The sequence below is a fragment of the Dermatophagoides pteronyssinus genome, unplaced genomic scaffold (assembly GCF_027571235.1).
Source record: "Dermatophagoides pteronyssinus isolate colony J.1.1.1.1 unplaced genomic scaffold, Derpt_VIB-CSIC_2022.12 sq0033, whole genome shotgun sequence".
NCBI lineage: Eukaryota > Metazoa > Arthropoda > Arachnida > Sarcoptiformes > Pyroglyphidae > Dermatophagoides > Dermatophagoides pteronyssinus.
This window is the reverse complement of record NW_027461557.1, coordinates 254846-273746: the sequence shown is the minus strand read 5'-3', so window position 1 is coordinate 273746 and position 18901 is coordinate 254846. Positions and strand designations below refer to the sequence as shown.

The 18901-nt window shown below is 28.0% G+C and overlaps 6 protein-coding genes across 6 annotated transcripts; 4 read left to right on the top strand and 2 right to left on the bottom strand.

The window, feature by feature from the left end:
* Nucleotides 1-144: 144 nt before the first annotated feature.
* On the top strand, nt 145-2226 carry LOC113799142 (multiple inositol polyphosphate phosphatase 1-like). The gene is made up of 3 exons (XM_027349732.2): nt 145-935; nt 999-1163; nt 1222-2226. The coding sequence occupies exons 1-3, from the start codon at nt 434-436 to the stop codon at nt 2085-2087; spliced, it is 1533 nt and encodes a 510-aa protein (XP_027205533.2). The 5' UTR covers nt 145-433; the 3' UTR covers nt 2088-2226.
* A 62-nt stretch (nt 2227-2288) lies between these two features.
* LOC113799135 (neuroligin-1-like) lies at nt 2289-6086 on the top strand. Its single transcript, XM_075823639.1, has 8 exons — nt 2289-3262; nt 3330-3488; nt 3550-3735; nt 3843-4276; nt 4429-4939; nt 5006-5127; nt 5196-5678; nt 5757-6086. The coding sequence occupies exons 1-8, from the start codon at nt 2740-2742 to the stop codon at nt 5910-5912; spliced, it is 2574 nt and encodes an 857-aa protein (XP_075679754.1). The 5' UTR covers nt 2289-2739; the 3' UTR covers nt 5913-6086.
* On the bottom strand, nt 6068-7757 carry Usp30 (ubiquitin specific protease 30). The gene is made up of 3 exons (XM_027349734.2): nt 7528-7757; nt 7273-7455; nt 6068-7210 (listed from the first exon to the last, which is right to left on the bottom strand). Exons 1-3 carry the CDS (start codon nt 7652-7654, stop codon nt 6102-6104), a joined length of 1419 nt encoding a protein of 472 aa, XP_027205535.2. The 5' UTR covers nt 7655-7757; the 3' UTR covers nt 6068-6101.
* Nucleotides 7758-7778: 21 nt separating this feature from the next.
* On the bottom strand, nt 7779-9708 carry LOC113799143 (uncharacterized). The gene is made up of 4 exons (XM_027349733.2): nt 9214-9708; nt 8646-9146; nt 8251-8595; nt 7779-8190 (listed from the first exon to the last, which is right to left on the bottom strand). The coding sequence occupies exons 1-4, from the start codon at nt 9529-9531 to the stop codon at nt 7876-7878; spliced, it is 1479 nt and encodes a 492-aa protein (XP_027205534.2). The 5' UTR covers nt 9532-9708; the 3' UTR covers nt 7779-7875.
* Nucleotides 9689-11872, top strand: asun (integrator complex subunit 13 asun). Its single transcript, XM_027349730.2, has one exon. It carries the CDS (start codon nt 9802-9804, stop codon nt 11797-11799), a length of 1998 nt encoding a protein of 665 aa, XP_027205531.2. The 5' UTR covers nt 9689-9801; the 3' UTR covers nt 11800-11872.
* A 514-nt stretch (nt 11873-12386) lies between these two features.
* On the top strand, nt 12387-18895 carry LOC113799131 (complement C3-like). The gene is made up of 5 exons (XM_027349720.2): nt 12387-13275; nt 13343-13779; nt 13854-15429; nt 15495-18473; nt 18558-18895. The coding sequence occupies exons 1-5, from the start codon at nt 13029-13031 to the stop codon at nt 18830-18832; spliced, it is 5514 nt and encodes a 1837-aa protein (XP_027205521.2). The 5' UTR covers nt 12387-13028; the 3' UTR covers nt 18833-18895.
* The last annotated feature ends 6 nt before the right edge of the window (nt 18896-18901 follow it).

Genomic DNA, 18901 nt, shown 5'->3' with positions numbered 1-18901 from the left:
CGAATTATTCGTTTCGAATTCGAACACCATTTTTTTCCATTTCAACACAATCGGTTTCAAAACGGTGTAAATTTTCGTTTTGTTTTGTTTTGTTTGGAAAGAGCCATGATATTTTGACTTTTTCATTTTCATTTTCAACATTAATCCATTTTTTATTTCGTTCGTACTTGTCTTATTGATTGTTGATTACATAATTTTTGACATTTAAAAGAGAGCAAAAACAAGATATGCAGTGCTCATAATAATGAAATATCGAACGAAAGAAACTTGTTCGTCAAAGTTCAATTTTCGAAACAGCTGATTAAATTTTTTTTTCATCCAATTCGCGATTGCTCGAAAACGAAAACAAACGAACAAACAAACAATCGTCATTAACATTGCTGTTTTGCCATTTAACATTTTGTAATTTCGGTTAAATTGCAATGATCATCTTATGACGATAATAATGTGGAATTTTTCCCGAATATTTTTAATCATTATTATTTCGATTTTTATTGATGAAAGATTTGTTCAAACCACCAACACCACTACCGAATCAAATGAAACGACGTGTTTTGATTTTGCCAATGTTTTATCGTCATCGACAAACGATACACTGGAATGTAATAAATATCGATTATTTTCAACCAAAACAACATATCTAACTGCAAGAGAAGAAATTCGTAAAATTTTTCCAACCAAATGGCCAAATGAAGAACTTCGTAAATGTCAACCAATTTATCTATTTTTCCTGAATCGTCATTCAATACGTTATCCATCAGCACGTGAAATTGGTAAATTTAACCAGCTGCTACATTCAATACGTAAAGAATTACTGGAATCGAATAAATTAAATTATCGTATGTATATCTATTTGATAACATGGCGTTTTCGTATGTTACCAAATGATGATAATCATGTTAGTTATACGGGTAAATTACAAACAGCACGAACAGGTAAATGTTTTTTGATTTGATTTGAAATCCAATTTCTAATTCATTTTTTTAAAATTTTCGCAGCTGAAATTTTTTATAAATTATTTCCAACATTGTTTGATATCCAGAAAATTCCTCAATTTGATGTCGGAATATCAACGAAAATTCGTACGGAAGAAACAGCTGATGCTTTTATTGATTCATTAATCAATATTCAATTAAATCATCAAAATTCTCAATCAAAAAATGGTAATCTTCCAAATTTTTAGCATCCGTTTTTCATTCATTTTTCTCTTTGTTTATATAGAAATCAAACAGAAAAAATTCCCGAAAATCTCCAAAGATGTTTTAATGTCACATAAAAAATGTAAACGTCTTATCGAGGATTCATTATCGGAATCATCTGAATCTTCATCGTCAAAAATACCAAAATCAAAAAAATTTCGAAAACTTCTCGAAAGTAAACCAATAAAAATGATGTCAATAAATTTTAGCCAAAGAAACGGATTGAAATATACAATGAAAATTGAATCACTGATAATGTTGTATAAAGCTTGTTCATATGAAACAGCTATTTATACATTTTCACCATGGTGTCATTTATTTTCCGAATCCGAATTGAAAATTATTGAATATTTATTAGATATTGATGAATATTTTGATGCATATCAAATTGAACCATATCGTAAAATGGCTTGTTCGGTAATCGGGGATTTGCAATCGAAATTAGTTTCAATCATTCAGCAACCTGAAGCCCAATTGACGAATACAACATTATATTTTTCACATGAAAATTTATTATCAAAAGTTTTCAGCTATTTTGGACTGTTTAATAAATTTCCCGATGTAAATCTTCAGACATCACCATCGTCCGAAGATGATAATGACAATACTCGTTTCTGTATACCGGATGATCGTGAATGGCGTTCCAGTTTGATTGTACCGTTTGGAACAAATTTTGTTGCTGTACTTTATAAATGTAATTCTCAACAACAAGAAGACCAACATCAACAACAACAAACATTCAAAGTGTTAACATTAGTCAACGAAATTCCGGTTATAGTACGTGGTTGTAATAGTTCATTATGTAATATTAATGAATTTTTTAATGAATTTTATAATGATCGAAATGATTGTGATCTACCGAAAATTTGTAAATTATCATCATCATAATCTTGTGTTTTTTTAAATTGTTATTAACACTGTTACCCTTTTTTTTCTTTTGATAATTTTTATTTTAAAAAATTGACTTTTTTATATAGCAAAACTATATAGGAAAATAAATAAAAAATTTTTGAGCTTGTTTTTTTTACTTACTGACTCCAGTTGAAATTCTTCGTTTCGTTTCTTTTCTTTTATTCTGACCAGCAGAACGGTCGACTCCAAAAAGAAATTCCCGAGAAAAGAAGAAAAGAAAAAAAACATTAAATCAATGGTTCCACTATAGTTAGTTTTAGTTTTGGTTTTTGGTTTTTCGGTTATAAGAAAAATTCATGTTTCTGATGTGCGCGTGTCGACGATCCAAATACGAGATCTCGTTGTTGTTGTTATTGTTATCGTTGTAAAAAATTCGTTGATGAACCAAAAAAAACTAAATGAAACGAACCAAACGAACGAAACGAAAAAAAAATGGTGGAGTGATTCTCGGGTGATTCTATCTCTCAGTCAGTCATTTGGCATCGTCTTTTCTTTGCCTAATTCGAATGTTTTGTCAATTCGAACGTTTTGTCGATTCGAATGTGAAGCCCTTCTCTTTTTTTCTACTATAACCATGTTTATAATTTTGTTTTTGTAATATTTTTTCTAAGAATTTTTTGTAAAAAAAATGTCAACTTTTAATTTAAGAAATTTTCATCCTCATCATAATCATTATAAATTATTGTTGTTAATATTAACATCATCATTTATATTGAATAATAAATATTGTTTTTGTTCGAATAATCAACGTTTAAGTAGCCGTACAATCAAAACAAAATATGGTACATTACGTGGTATCATTATTAATCCATCATCATCGCCATCATCCGCATCCACATCGTCATCCACATCATCTGACCGAACATATTTACAACCAGTCGAAGCATTTTTAGGCATTCCATATGCATCACCACCGATCGGCAAGCTTCGATTTATGCCACCAGTAACACCGGCCATTTGGTCGGATGTAAAAATCGCTAATCATTTTGGTCCAGTTTGTCCACAACGACTTCCAAATAATTTACGAAATGAAACATTAGCACTGCAATCAATGACTAAAGGAAGATTAAAATTACTACGAAAATGGAATGAAATGCTTAAAAATCAAAGTGAAGATTGTTTATATTTAAATATTTATACACCATTTGGTGGTAAGTAATTTTTAACGATTATTTTAACATTGGTGGTAATGATAATTTAATTGCTGAAACCACAAAGCTAACAACCCGAAAGGATCGTTAAATCGTTATCCAGTATTAGTATTTATACATGGAGAATCTTATGATTGGAATGCTGGTTCAGTTTATGATGGTTCAATTTTGGCTAGCTATTCAAATATTGTTGTTGTAACCATAAATTTTCGTTTAGGTGTTTTAGGTAAGCGTTTTCATTATTCACTCAGAGAATCTGACAACAAAAAACTTTTTTTTATGGACAGGTTTTTTTCCATCATTGGGTGGAACAGCTCGAGGCAATTTTGGTCTAATGGATCAAGTTGCAGCACTGCATTGGATACAGGAAAATATTCGTGAATTTAATGGTGATGAAAGAAATGTTACTTTGTTAGGTTATGGACATGGTGCTGCTTGTATTAATTTTTTAATGCTTTCACCAATGGCTAGAGGTATTGTCAATTTATTTATTTATTGACAACAATTTTTTCGATTTATCATCAAATGATGTTTTCCATTTTTATTTTATAAAAAAAAACCTCCCATAAATAATGTTTAGGACTATTTCATCGTTCAATAATGATTAGTGGTTCTGCATTATCACCTTGGGCCATAGCATCGGATGCCATCTATCATGCTAGAAATTTTGCCAAAATATTGGGTTGTTTGGAAAATCCACGAATGGAAAAAATGGTTCTCGAATGTTTACGACATAAAACGATTGATGATATTCTATCAATCGATTTGAAAATTCCAACACATTTAACAGCATTCGGACCAATAATCGATGGTATCGTTATACCGAATGATCCACAATCATTAATGTCAAAATCAAATCCACTATTTGGTTCTTATGAATTATTGTTTGGTGTTGTTAAAACTGAATCATATAATTTATTTTCCAATTATGATGAACAATATGGCCTAGATCTTTCACGTCGTGATCGTTTATTACGTACATTGATAAGAAATTTATTCAATTATCATCTTCAAGTAAGTTTTTTTTTCTATTCAATTCAATTGCTAGTTTTGCTTGCTTGCTTGCAAAACTCTATCATTAAATTATCATCATAATCATAATAATCATATTGATTTGATTCGATTCTCTGATTTGATTTTCTTTTCTCTTTGTTTTTTCTCTATAGGAAATATTCTTAACTATAATCAATGAATATACTGATTGGAATCGTCCATTTTTACATCCAATCAGTTTATTTGATTCAATGATTGATATATTTAGTGATTCATTGATTATAGCACCAACAATACGTACCGGAATTTTTCATTCAAAACAATCACAATCACAACATCGAACATATTTTTTTACATTTTTACATCAAACTGATATTGGTACTGATTATCCAACACGATTAGGTTGTATTCATGGCCAAGATATGGCCTATTTATTTGGTGCACCATTAGTCAGCAATGGGCAACAACAATTTTCATGGTTTTCAAAAAATTATTCACGTTCAGAAATTAATTTATCAAAAATTTATATAAAATATTTAACGAATTTCATTAAAACTGGCGATCCAAATCAAAATGGAACCAAAATTATCAATGATAATGATCACGATCATCATTCAAATAGCTCAAAACATTTAGAATCATGGCCATTATATGATGAAATACAGCAACGTTATATTTCATTTGGTAAGGATAATGATTTTTCGCTGGAAAAAGATTGTTTTAAAACTTTTTTTAATTTTTCTATTTTAGATAATAATAAAATTACCATTCAAGATCATTATCAAGCACATCGTTTATCATATTGGTTTAATCTATTACCACAATTACATCGACCAGGTGATTCGGATCTAAAAGCTCATCATTTACTTGAGGTAATCATCTTTTTCAATGCTCATTTTTCCTATTTTTGTATTTTGTGTTTATTTTCGCACATTCACAGTCACATAATAATATTCAAACCTATGATGGAATCATTCGATATGGAACATTATCGGCACCAGTTTCATTCAATACTTATTTTCAATCAGAAGATTTACATCCAGAACAAAATCATTCTTCATCGACAAATTTTCAAATATTTCGACAACAAAATCCACCACCAACGGAAAATAATAATAATAATATCGATAGTCAAGAATTATTTTCAACAAATAATTTGAAAAATATTTTAAACGATTCACAAAATCTAAATCTAAATCCAGGTCAAGAAAGTAGTGCCTTAGATTTGTTAAATAGTGGCGGTAATAGTGGTGGTAATGCATCATTTTCAATGATTGTACAATCAAATAATCTTTATACATGGTTAAGTTTAATCATAGCAATTGGTTGTTCATTATTAATATTAAATGTATTAGTATTTGCCGGTTTTTATTATCATAAAGATCGTAATCGTTTGGAAACAAAATTAAATCGTCATAAACAGGTAATATTTGTTTGTTTTTTTCTTGTGTTCAAAATTCCCTTTTTTAATTCAATTTTTTCACTTTTCAATTGCAATTAGGAACCATCAACACTTAATAAACAGCTCAATACATCATCATCATCATCGAAAGCATTCCAGATTAATAATAATAATCCCAATTATAATAGTAATAATAATATTCCATTATATAGAATCAATTCAATTACCGATGATTATAATAAACAGGCCACATAACTCACCAACTTACAGCATATTCCGCATTCATTCAGATAAACAAAGATTATTTAGAAAAATCATACTTAATCCTTACTACCTACACGTCTAATTATGTGCCTTTAGAGAGGATATACATTATTGTAAAATAATTTTCACAAAAAAATAAACGAAACTTTTATTCGACAAAAAAAATGTTTTTAATGGTTTTCAACTTTGATCTTTTTTCAACAAAAAAGATTCTTTTTTAATTTTTTCATAAAATAACATATATGCACAGCTTGCAAATACTTCTTTTTTATTCACTTCTTTCACCAAAAGATCCGATGTTTTAAACCATTTACTTTTCATTAATGAACGACAATCATTATCGTTGATGGTTGTGGTGGCGGTGGTGGTTGATGTTGTTGGTGATGGTGTTGGAGATCTAGATCTTCGATAACAAACAAAATGACCAGAATGATTATTACCCAAATGTACGATAACCGAATTAAGTATATAAATATATTGAGCTGAAATTCCTTCATGACTTATCGATTGCTGCTGTTTTCCGATATCACCACCAGCAGAAGATTTCAGTTGTTCTCGATCTTTTTTATTGCTAAATTTTATCGAATTATGTTTAAATGGATCCATTATTAAAACTTCAGGAAATTTTATATGTTCAACTCTTTTGGTTTGTTGACATTCCAGCCAAACTAAACGATGTACATGAAAACAAAGCAAACGAGGTAGTTTTATCAATTCAATTCGTTTAGAAAATTTTGATTTTTGATTACAATATTGACAATGAAAATCATCAATTTCTTCTTCGGTTAAAAATTTATTCAAACACATTTCCAACGGAATGGATGATCCTAGCTGTAATGATGATAATGTTGGAAGACTTAGGGATATTGAATTAAAAATTTCCAAATGTATTGGATAATTTCGTCGACAATTTTGACATTTTAAATGATTTGACAGTATACCACGAGTGGGTAATGAATTTTTTGAATTACGTAGAATTTTATCCATCGATTCAATCATTGGATTATTGATACGTGTAATAAGTTTACTTTTATTATTAAATTCATCCATTAGAGTATTGTTTTGATGATCACAATGATGATTATTTGATGATTGTACACTATCACGAATCGATAATGCTAATGATAATTGATTAGATTCAAAATCAAGTGTTGTAAGCAAAACGCTAAATAATTCGAATGCATCCTGTTCATCGGCCGAAAACATCCAACGATGTTTTCGCAGTGAATCCAGTACACCTTCAGGTGAAAGTATTTCCGAACGATCGCAGTCAATTTTATTATTGATTTCTATTGGAAAAAATGATAAAAATGTTAGAATCAAAGTAAATTAAAAAAAAGACATCACTTACTATCGCAGATGAATGATAATTGACGTATAAGATTAAAATTATCATTATTATTGCTATTATTTATTCGTGTTGTAGCTGTTTGATTTAACCATTGTACCATTGAATCACTACTGGCCAATGATTGTAATATTGAATTAATAAAACAATTATTTTTAACATTTTTCAAACCACGAATATATAATTCTACAATTGAAAAAATTGTAAAAAAAAAACATTAAATTCAAATTTACACACGCGTGTTTTATTTATTTTTACTTTTTTTCGATGAATCAGTTGAAAAACCAAACAAAACATATGCCAATGAAACAACACCGATTGTTGAAACACCAACTATATACAATATTTCCGTATCAAACACCATTACCATTCCAGTTCCAAACATTATTTTTTGAGAATTGAAATAAAAATTATTCAATGTTGATGAATTCTAAAATAATGTTGTTGTTGTTGTTTATTTAACTCGTGCATCATATTCAATTTCGATTTGATTCGATTTTCATATATCAAAAAAAAAAATTTATTCAAAATAAACAGCAATGGATTAACATATGTGGTAATAGACATTTTTTAAAAAAAACATTGATTAAGTTTTTAAAAATATTTTCAATTATTATAACATTTATAGATGAAATTTATCATATTCTCTTGAGCGATTTGATTTAAATGGATTAGATGATTTAACTTTAAACCAGGCCAATCGATTAAAAATATTGATTCAATGCTGGAATGTTGTTGGATAAATTTTTCCAACAAATTCATTTGTTCCAAAGGAAATTGATATAATGATTCTGAATCATTTTGATATTGAAGTTGATCAATATTTTTGACAATCAATTCTTTCAATATAAATTCAATACGTAATGATTGTAATTTGCACATGGACAACAATGATGAAAATAATGAGATCAAGCTTGGAGCCTAATGGTAATATTAAATTTCGATTAAAACAAAAAAAATTACAAAAAATATGATAAATACCTCTAAAACGACATTAATAAGTTCCAAATGATTTAAATTTGGTAATTGTTTACCATTTAAATGTCGAGCAAAACTTGGACGAAATTTCAGATCTAATAAACGTAATCTCGATAGATTTTGATGATAACCACCATTCAGAAATTGAATCAAAAGATTATTAGAACCTTTAAGCAAATAGAAATCCAATGTTAAACTTTTCAATTTTAACCATGAATTTTCCATATTATATTTCAATAACATATTATGATAGATCATAAAATTAAAATTCAGTGCTATTAAATTTTCAAATTTTTTCGCTGATTCAAATATTTCATAATTATATCGATAATGGTAACTAGATTTTATCTGAAAACAGAAAATAAAAAACATGATTATCAACAACACTTTAAACATACCTTGAGAAAACGAAGATTTCGTACCAAAGAAGTTTTTGCCAAATTATCTAAAAAATTATGAGGTAATTTCATAGTTTGAGTTTTCTTATGTGGAATTCGAAAAAAATATAATGATAAAAATTCCAAATTTCCATTCAATTGATCGAATGCATTCGGTAATGAATCCAAATCATTATTATGTCGAAGATAAATGGTCATATGTAATTGATTGAGTATCGATGATGAATGATGAAATAAATAATGAAAAAAATTACTATTGATAAATAAATTATCAATAGAAAGATGACGAATTTGATTGCCTAAACAGCATAAAAATTTATCCACATCTAATGATGATTTGAATGATATAAATTCCAATTTTAGACAATGTAAATTTGGACAATGTTTACAAATACAGTAGGCAATATCGGCTGTCAATTCAAATCCTCTCAGATCCAATGATTCAAGTGATGAACATTTTTTCAAAATACATTTCAACAATGATTCTTGACAATCTGGACACTGGGTTTTAATAATTAAACAAAATTTTCATTTTTATTGGAAAATTTTTTTTGAATAAAAATCCTACCTGTTTATGGAGAACTAAATTGGTAGAGAAAAATTCTTGAGGTATATGTTCAGGATTATTACAATACCAACGTTCTAATAATTCATTATTTTGATTTTTAATCCGAGATAATATCCCCGGATAAGATGATTTTAATTTTTCTTGAACATCAATATTATAAATACCAATCGATTTTATTTGTTTCAAACGATCATTATTGAACAAACGAATCAATTGATAATGTTTGTGGAAAATTTTCGAAATTTTTTTACGATCATCAATTGTCAGATATTCAAGTATCCGATAGAAACAAATATCAGGAAGAGCGTTTATATCCATCTGATGAGATTAATAATGATGTTTCTTTCTGATTCACGGTCAAATCAATATTAAATGTATTATCCATTCATGAAATCAACAACAAACAAAATTGATAAAAATTTGATTTTACAAAAAAAAAAAAAAATGATAAACAAAACAAAACATTCGAACGTTTATTGATGATATGTTGACCTGCATGAGCTAAACATGTTGAAATAGCCGATTTTTCGGTGTGGAACAAAATCGAACCCAAAATTCTTGATTTTATCAAAAAATTCTTTGATTCGAATGATGGACAACAACGAAAACGAACAACAAGAATATTCATCGAAAACAATTTTCATTTTGGATTGTTCACAAGAATATTCTAGCGTTGATTCTGGACAAAAACATGATATTGGTGGATCACGATTTCGTTCAACATTATCATCAACAATTATATCCAAATCATTGTATACATGTTCAGTTGAAGCAATATTTGAATATAGTCGTATTGTTTGGGATTTATTTCCTAACCGAGAAAAACTATTGTTTTTTATTGCCACATCACCAAAATCAATTTATCAATTGAATAATGAATGTGAACAAAATTGTGAATATATTTTTAATTCATTTATTGAATTTACTAAAAATTCATTTGATGGAAAAATTTCATCGAAACAAAATAAATTGAAATATTTGTTGGATGGTTTTCGACAAGCATTACAACGTTTGGCATCAACAGAATCATCATCAAGTTCAAAATGTCAATCAAAAATCAATGCAGGAAGAATAATTTTCCTAACATTCGATAATGAAGATCAGAATTTTTTTAAAAATTTTCAAAAAGAAATTTCCAAACAATTCTTGGATTTTCAACGAAAAACTACCAATCGATTCGGATTGGATGCGATTGTTATCAATACTTTTCCATTGGAAATGGAAAATCTATTGATTCATAAAGATGATATACGTGATGAAAATCGTACGGATTTATTAAAATTTTCATTCTATTCGGTTGCATCGTCAACAATTTTGGCAGCAAGATTAACCTGTATGGCATTTGAACATTTCAACCTTGCTTCAACAACCGTATGTAATATACCGATGAAAGAAGAACAAAATTCTGGATCATCAGCCAATTATGATGTTGAAATAATTCATTCTCGTCAAGCACATAGTCAATTTTTTAATTATCAAATTGTTGACTGTGACAATAATGAAAATGAAGATAATTCATCCTCATTATCATCAAAATATCAATATGTTGAACGTGATAAACAAAAATATCAAACATTACGATTGAAATGGGGTACATCACCGAAAACATTTGAATATTCAAATTGTATTGGTGCATATCGTTTAACAGCAATCGATGTTAGTAGTCGTCCATCATCATGTTTAATTACATTTTTGTTATCGGGTAAAACTGTTTATTTAGAAATGCCACCAAATCGTTCAGTTACACATATGCTTCGTTGTCATAATGGTGAATTATTTATTCATGTTTTAGCTGCTAATAACAACAGTAACAACCACAAGCCATTGATTGAAGATGCACCATCAATTAGCGAAGGTGTTGGTGGTCGTATCACTGATTATCGTTTAAATGATTTTGCTGAATTAATGAAAAAAAATCATCTTCAATTGAAATTTGCAAATGAAGTGAATAATGATGACAATCAAGATAATCTGGAACAAGCATATCAAATTTTACGAAAACAAACAAAATATTGGCCAATATCAATCGGGTTGACAGTATTTTTTGCCATTCGTGATCAATTTTATTCATTAATAACCAAACAAGAACTTTGTGAAAAAGACCTTATACAATTGCGTGATATTATGTATCGTCATTTGCATGATGAAAAAACTAATGTAGCATTGCCGATACAAAGTAATATTATTCGTTGTAAAGGATTGAAAAAAGAAGATTTATATCGTATTTATTGGTCGGAATTGGAACAAATTATACGTTCAAATCAATTATCCATACAACATAAAACAATTTTACAATGTTTTTTAGATATAAAACCATTGAATAATGATAATAATGGAATGATAATGTTTCCATCTCAAGATGATAATAACCCTTTGATTCCGGAAAATAATCAATCAATCAAAATGAATGGCAGTAATAATATGGTAAAATCAATTGATTATACAAAAATCAAACAAAGCGAAGAAAATTTATTGAATATATTTTCAACAAAATTAGAAATGAAAAGAAAAAAATCATTAGATTTTTTTGGTAGATCAATGAAAATGGTTAAATTATATTCAGGTTTGAATATTGATGATAAATGAACAGATTTTGTAAAAAAAACCCAGAATTAAAAAAATATTTTGAATAAAAAAACCAACAATTTTTAACACTGAAGTGCACTGGTGGTGTGATTTTTTTTCCAACTTTACAACTTTCACTGAAGCTAATCTTTCTAAGCTAAAAATTGAAAGTATGGAAAGTAGAAAGAAAACAGGTTCAAGGTGATTAGTTTTTCATGGTTTGTTGTTGAACCTGGGAGATTTTCTTTTCTTTTTTCGGTGGAAAAAACAATATTTCAAGCTTTTGTGTGGTGTAATTTTTTTGTTGGTTTTTTCTCGTCGAGAAAAAAAAACTTTCTATGGAAACACTAAAACTACAAAGGAAATGATTTATATAAATATAGCCTTGAAAGTTTTTTTCTTCATTCAATTCAATTCAACAAGTAAAAAAGATTTGCAAAACAAACATGGATTTGAATCAATTTTTTGCTTTGTTTTGATCAGAAAATCGAGAAAACACCGTTTTTTTTGTTTCGAACGAATTTCTCTCTCTCTCTCTCTCTCTCTCTCTCTCTCTCTCTCTCTCTCTCTCTCTCTCTCTCTCTCTCTCTCTCTCTCTCTCTCTCTCTCTCTCTCTCACTGTGTGTGTACATTTCATTATCAGGATGATGACGATGATGATGATATAATGTGTGTGACAAACAAACGAATCATCAACAACGACAAACAAACGAACGAACAAAAATATCTCATATCAGCCATAATCATATCATATCAATCACTGTTGTGTGTTTTCTGTCTGTGTAATTTTGTTGTGTGTTTTTTTTTGTTTGAAAAATGATAATTAGTTTCTGTAATAAATTGTTTGATGTGTTTTTCTTTCGAATATTTCATGTAATGATAACAATCAAACCAAAAACAACAAACCAGAAACAAACCGATGATTACATACACAGAGAGAGCCATTATCATCATTGGTATTATGATTATGATTTTTCATCCAACCATCCATTCATCCATCGTCGAAAAAAAGTCTAAGACGCACATGAAGCAACCAAAACAGTAAAAGTTTTTTTTTGCTTCAGAAACATAGTGCCAACATCCGCCAAAAAACAAACAAAAAATTTTTTGCATCAAATTTTTCGTTGGTCATTTTTTCTGTAACCTTGATTTTTTAAAAAACGCAAAATTCATTCGTTTATGATTGACCAATGTTTCGTTTGTTGTTTTTTCGTTCGAATTAATCATCATCATCCTCATCATCGATCACAATGAATTTTTCAATAATTTTTTCCACCACCATCATCATCATCATCGCCATCAACTATCTGGTCATTTTGATTGCCAATATCGCCGATTGTCAATCGATATTAGCACCAAGACAATTTTATTTAGGTACAAAATCGAATGAAATTTTTTGTTTTCCATCCGATAAATGTTTGAATGCCAGTATATCATTTTCATTTCAAAAAAAATTTTTGAAAAAATTTTTTGAAAATGAATTTCGATTTTTACAAAGTAAGTTTGTTTTCAAACTTCACATGCACATATTGATTGAAATTTTCTTTTCCGATTGATTTTTCAGCTAATGATAATCATACGATAAGCCGTGCTGAAATTGAATTACCAGAGCAAGAACTTTTATTAAAAAATTACCAACAACAATCCCATGATGATAATAAAGTGTTAAGGAAAATTTATATGAAAATTGAATTTCCATCCGAAAATCATTATGTTTTAAGTGGAGATTTCCCTTTGATCAATGATAGTATAATTTATTTTCAAACAAATAAACCAATTTATCGTTCAAATGAATTGGTTCGATTTCGTGTTTTGGAAACTAATCGTAGTTTAAATAGAAAAAGTGATCAATGTAATTTAACAATAAAAAATCAACAAAAAATTAAATTAGATTTCACTCAGTTATCATTGATACCACCATATTATTTTACTGAATATGAATTTCAATTACCAAAAATTACAAAAGAAGGTATCTGGGAAGCGGAATTATCCTGTAAAAATGTAATGTTTTAAAATTGTAAAATTTTACAAAAAATGAAATTTACAAAAATTTTTTTAACAAATCTTACCGACAGGGAATGGATCGTTTAAATTTCGAGGTGAAAAATTATCAACTACCAATCATCCGGATCGATATTTTAACACCATCCATACATTATTGTTCATCGAAACGATTTCAAATACAAATTAATGCAACATATACGTATGGAAAACCGGTAAAAGGTTTTCTTTATTTTGAAATCATTATGATCAAACCACCATATCAACAGATGAAAAAATTTCATTCGAAAAATTTATGTTTGAAAAATGGTTCAATAAATTATTCGATTGATAATTCAATATTTCCATGTAAAAATCGTTATGATTTACCAAAAACATTTTATATTCGTACAACTGTAATGGATAAATCTACAAATACAAAACAACAGGCAAATAGTGAAAATTTCATTCTAACATCACGACCATATATTTTATCAAATAGTCATACAATACCTTATTATCGTAAAAATTTTACCAATTTCGTTGTGATTCAAGTAAAAAATTTCAAACATCAGCCAGTTCCAAATGTACCGTTAAATATCAAGATTAATAGCCAAAATGGTTTTGAGATTAAAACGACTCCAATTTCAAATGATAATGTTGGTGAAACAGAATCGTTAAAAACTGATAAAAATGGAATCGTAATTGTAACATTTCGTTTGAAAGAATTAATCGGACGACTGAAAGTTATTGTAACAACAAATGATACCCGATTTGTAAAAGCTGAACAAGCTTTTATTGATTTTTCACTGCAACCATTTGATCGTAATGAAAATGCGGGAATTTTTATTGTAAATAAAAAACAATTATTTTATCATGCTGGTGATCAATATCAAAGTAAAATTGATTATCGTTTGGATCAAATCGAACCGAAAAGTTTATATTGGTTAGCCACATCAAAAGGTTATGTTTTTCATCGAGAACCATTATCATTTGAATCAAAACAAATTGTTTTAAATATTTCGAATCAAATGGCACCAAGTGTTCGAATTTTGGTTTTTGGTTTAAACCGAAATACTCAAGAATTAATTTCCGATTCTATTTTAATCCATGTTGAACAAAAAGATTGTGGTGTTAAAATAGAATTGGAAAATTTGGATTCGAAAAACCAAAATGATGAAGATTCGAATGTTTTTAAACCAGGATCGATGATACGATTTCGATTTCATGGACAACAAAATGATATTGTTGCAATGAATGCTGTTGATGAATCGATTTATATTTTACGTAATAAAAGTTTTCGTGCAAAATTTCAACAACAAATGCAAACATATGATATTGGTAATGGTCCGGGTGGTGGAAAAAGTTCACAACATATTTTAGATGGTGCTGGATTTAAATTGTTACAACCAATGATTTTGAATCATAGAAAATCATCATTGCGAAATAAACGATCAATACGACGACGAAGCAACAACAACAACAAACATCAACCTTGTCTTTTGCATCAACATTTATGTTGTCGAATGGCATTATCATTATCATCACCAAAATCATGTCAAGAATTAAGTGAAATAATAAGGAAATATTCATTAAATCATCCACAATGTTATGAATATTTTCTGGAATGTTGTAATTGTAAATCGGAAGATGGTCTACAAACTTCTTCAGGTAAGAAAATTGAATCTTTTTTTTTGTTTAACTAAAAACTCGCTATTTTTTTTAACCAAAATTAGTAAATCGACCGGGAATATCTAAATCAAAACCAAATTATGAATTTAATCATCCATCAAGTTCATCATCATCATCAGAACCATCTGAACAAGAAATTGATCAACAAAATACACGTTATGATTTTCGTGATAGTTGGCTATTTGATTTAATTCTTTTGAATGGAAGTTCGGATACACATCAAAAACCGGCACCACATTCCATAACATCATGGATAATATCAAGTATGTCTATATCTGCGGCGGATGGATTATGTTTCCTTGAAGATAAACGTATAACAATTTATAAACCATTTTTCATTCATGTTTCAATGCCTGAATATTTAATTCTAAATGAACATACTGAAATTCGTGCAACAATTTTCAATTATTTGGATGAAAATTTAATATTTCGTATATTTTTATATAAAAATGATGAAATTTGTTCGGAAGCATCGAAAAAATTGGAACGATTTGAAATCAATTTAAATATCGATGCAAGATCATCAAGTGCAAAAGTATTCCCGATTGTTCCGATCAAAGTTGGTACATTTACAATCCGGCTGAAAGCAATGACATATGTGAATGGAAAATATATGTCCGATATTATTGAAAAAAATATAACCATTTTATATCCGGGAAAAATTGTGGAAGAAATTACCGCATTGGATTTGGATCCGGGTAATCGTGCCCGTCGTGAAACAACAACAATTGTACAGGAAAAACCAACTAATCAAATTACAAGTAAAGTTTATCCGGAAAAACATCTACAAAAAATTGATATTTTATTTCAGAAAAATATTTATCAACAACGACAACAGCAAAGTGTAGACAATAATGAAATTGTTCCTGGAACAATGTCACATAAACTGTCATTGATTGGATCGAAATTTAATCCATCAATAAAATCAATAGAAGAATTAGATTATCTCATAAAGAAACCAAAAGGTTGTGGTGAACAAAATATGTACTATATGGCATTCAATTTGTATACGATGAAATATTTGAAACAAATTGGAAAATTAAATGAACGTTTAGAAATACGTGCAAAAATATATTTGAAACGTGCATTAAAACAACAGCTAAATTTTCGTAAAGAAGATGGTTCATTCAGTGCTTTTGTTGAACGTGAATCATCAGTTTGGCTAACGGCATTTGTAACAAAAGTTTTTTGTCAATCCGGAACATTACTTCGTGATTATATGGATAATGATGTTATTGTTCAAGCATTACGTTGGTTGTTACAAAAACAACTATCCGATGGATCATGGGCTGAAACATTTCCGATTCTTCATGAAAAAGCATTGGGTGGTGTAAATCAAGGTTCACATACATTAACCGCTTATATTGTTATTGCATTGAATGAATGTCAAAAATATTTGATCGAAAATGATGTTTCGGATGCTAATGATTTCATCAAACAACTAGATAAAAATATAACATTAGCACAAAAATATTTACAAAGAAAAATACGTTTTGTTCATAATAATTCATATTCATTATCGATAATAACGTATTCATTTATATTACGATCATCAACATCAACAAATATTGATGAAAATTCATTGATAATGAATTTGATGAATCATCCGGATAAACAACAAGATACGATATCAAATTATTATTATTATAATAATGATTATCCAATCGAGACAACATCATATGTTTTGTTATCGTTAGCCAAATATTTACCTAAAAATTCAATGACAGATTCATTAGCAAATTATTTAACATTACAACAAAAAGATGGTACATTTGATAATACCCAAAATACTATTGTTGCATTGGAAGCATTAACCAATTATTATTCAACAATTGTTGATTTAAATAATCAAAAATTTCAACTTAAATCAAATATATCATTTAATTATCGACCAAAACGTTCAATTGAATTTACTGAATCAAATCATGATCTTTTACATATTATTGATGTTGATAATAATATTAATAATGTTGATATTGTTACGTTGGGTAATGGTTTAGGAAAAATTGAATTATTAACAACATATAATGTATTGAATCCTGAAGATAATAAATGTCAATTTGAATTATCAATTGTATTGTCCGAATGGCAAGATAATTATAATGATAATGATGGTGATTATTATGATTATGATGATTATAAATTAATTTTCAATAATGATACAAATAAATTAATGGAAGAAATGTCAATCGAATCTTTTAATTCGAATAATAATGATGATTACGATATTTGTGAATATGCTGATAATGATTCGAATTCGAATAATGGAATTAAAAAAAGATCCGTTTGGACACAGATGATGAATCGATTACGACCGAAAAATAATACGACGACGACGAAAAAACAACAAAATCAAATAAATAAAATGAAAAAAGAAAAAAAATCATCCAATACATGTCCATCAGACAGTTTTGATACTGTACCAAATTTAGGTATTGAAAATCCAGTGATTCGTTTGATAAAAATTCGTTATAGACGTTTAAATGATGATGAAATGGGTATGATAATATTGGAAGTTGGTCTACTTAGTGGTTATAAAGTTATCGCTTCAGATTTGGAACAATTAAAATCAAATGGAAAAATATTGGAAAGTAATGTTGTTGTATCGAAAATTGAATTCTATTTAAAAGATGTACCATATGCTAAACATGATTGTCTGAGTTTTCGTATTTATCAGGAAAATGTTGTTACCGAATCACAATCAGCATTGATTAATATTTATGATTATTATCGTCCAGGTTCAATGTGTTCACGATTATATAATGATACACATAATGAATCTAAAATTCATAATTGTAATGAAATTTGTCAATGTCAAACGGAAAAAATTTGCCCAAGTAAATTAGATTCTGGCCTGAAGGATTTAACCGATAAAAATATTGATAATGCATTCAATGAATTTAAACGTATAATTTGTAAAGAATTTTCATTCATTATTGAAGGAAAAATTTTAAGAAAAGAATTTAAATTTGAACAAAAAAAATATCTTATCACTTTGGAAATATTGAATATTTTTCATACAGGTAAATGTTTTAATCAATTTTTTTGCTTTTTTTTGATTGAAAACTAATCATTTTTTTTCTATCCATTTGATCGAATAACAACAGATATTCTTCAATCAAGAACAGAAAAATTGAAAATTGATGGAAATATTGTTGGAAAAATATGGCAATTTTATCTAGAACAAATTTGTGATCTTTATCATATTAATGATCAAACTTTGATTTTTATTCGTAAATCAAATAATGATGGTAATGATGATGATAATAATTTTCATAATGGAATTCGATTAATCGATGGTCAAACAATTATTTATGAAAAAATTCAAAATGAAAAATGGTTAAATAATCTTTATTATATGATTGAAAATGATCCTTGTTGAACCGAACGAAAAATTTTGAACATTTTACTGCTATTTTTGTGATTATTATATTTTTTTTCTCTATTATTA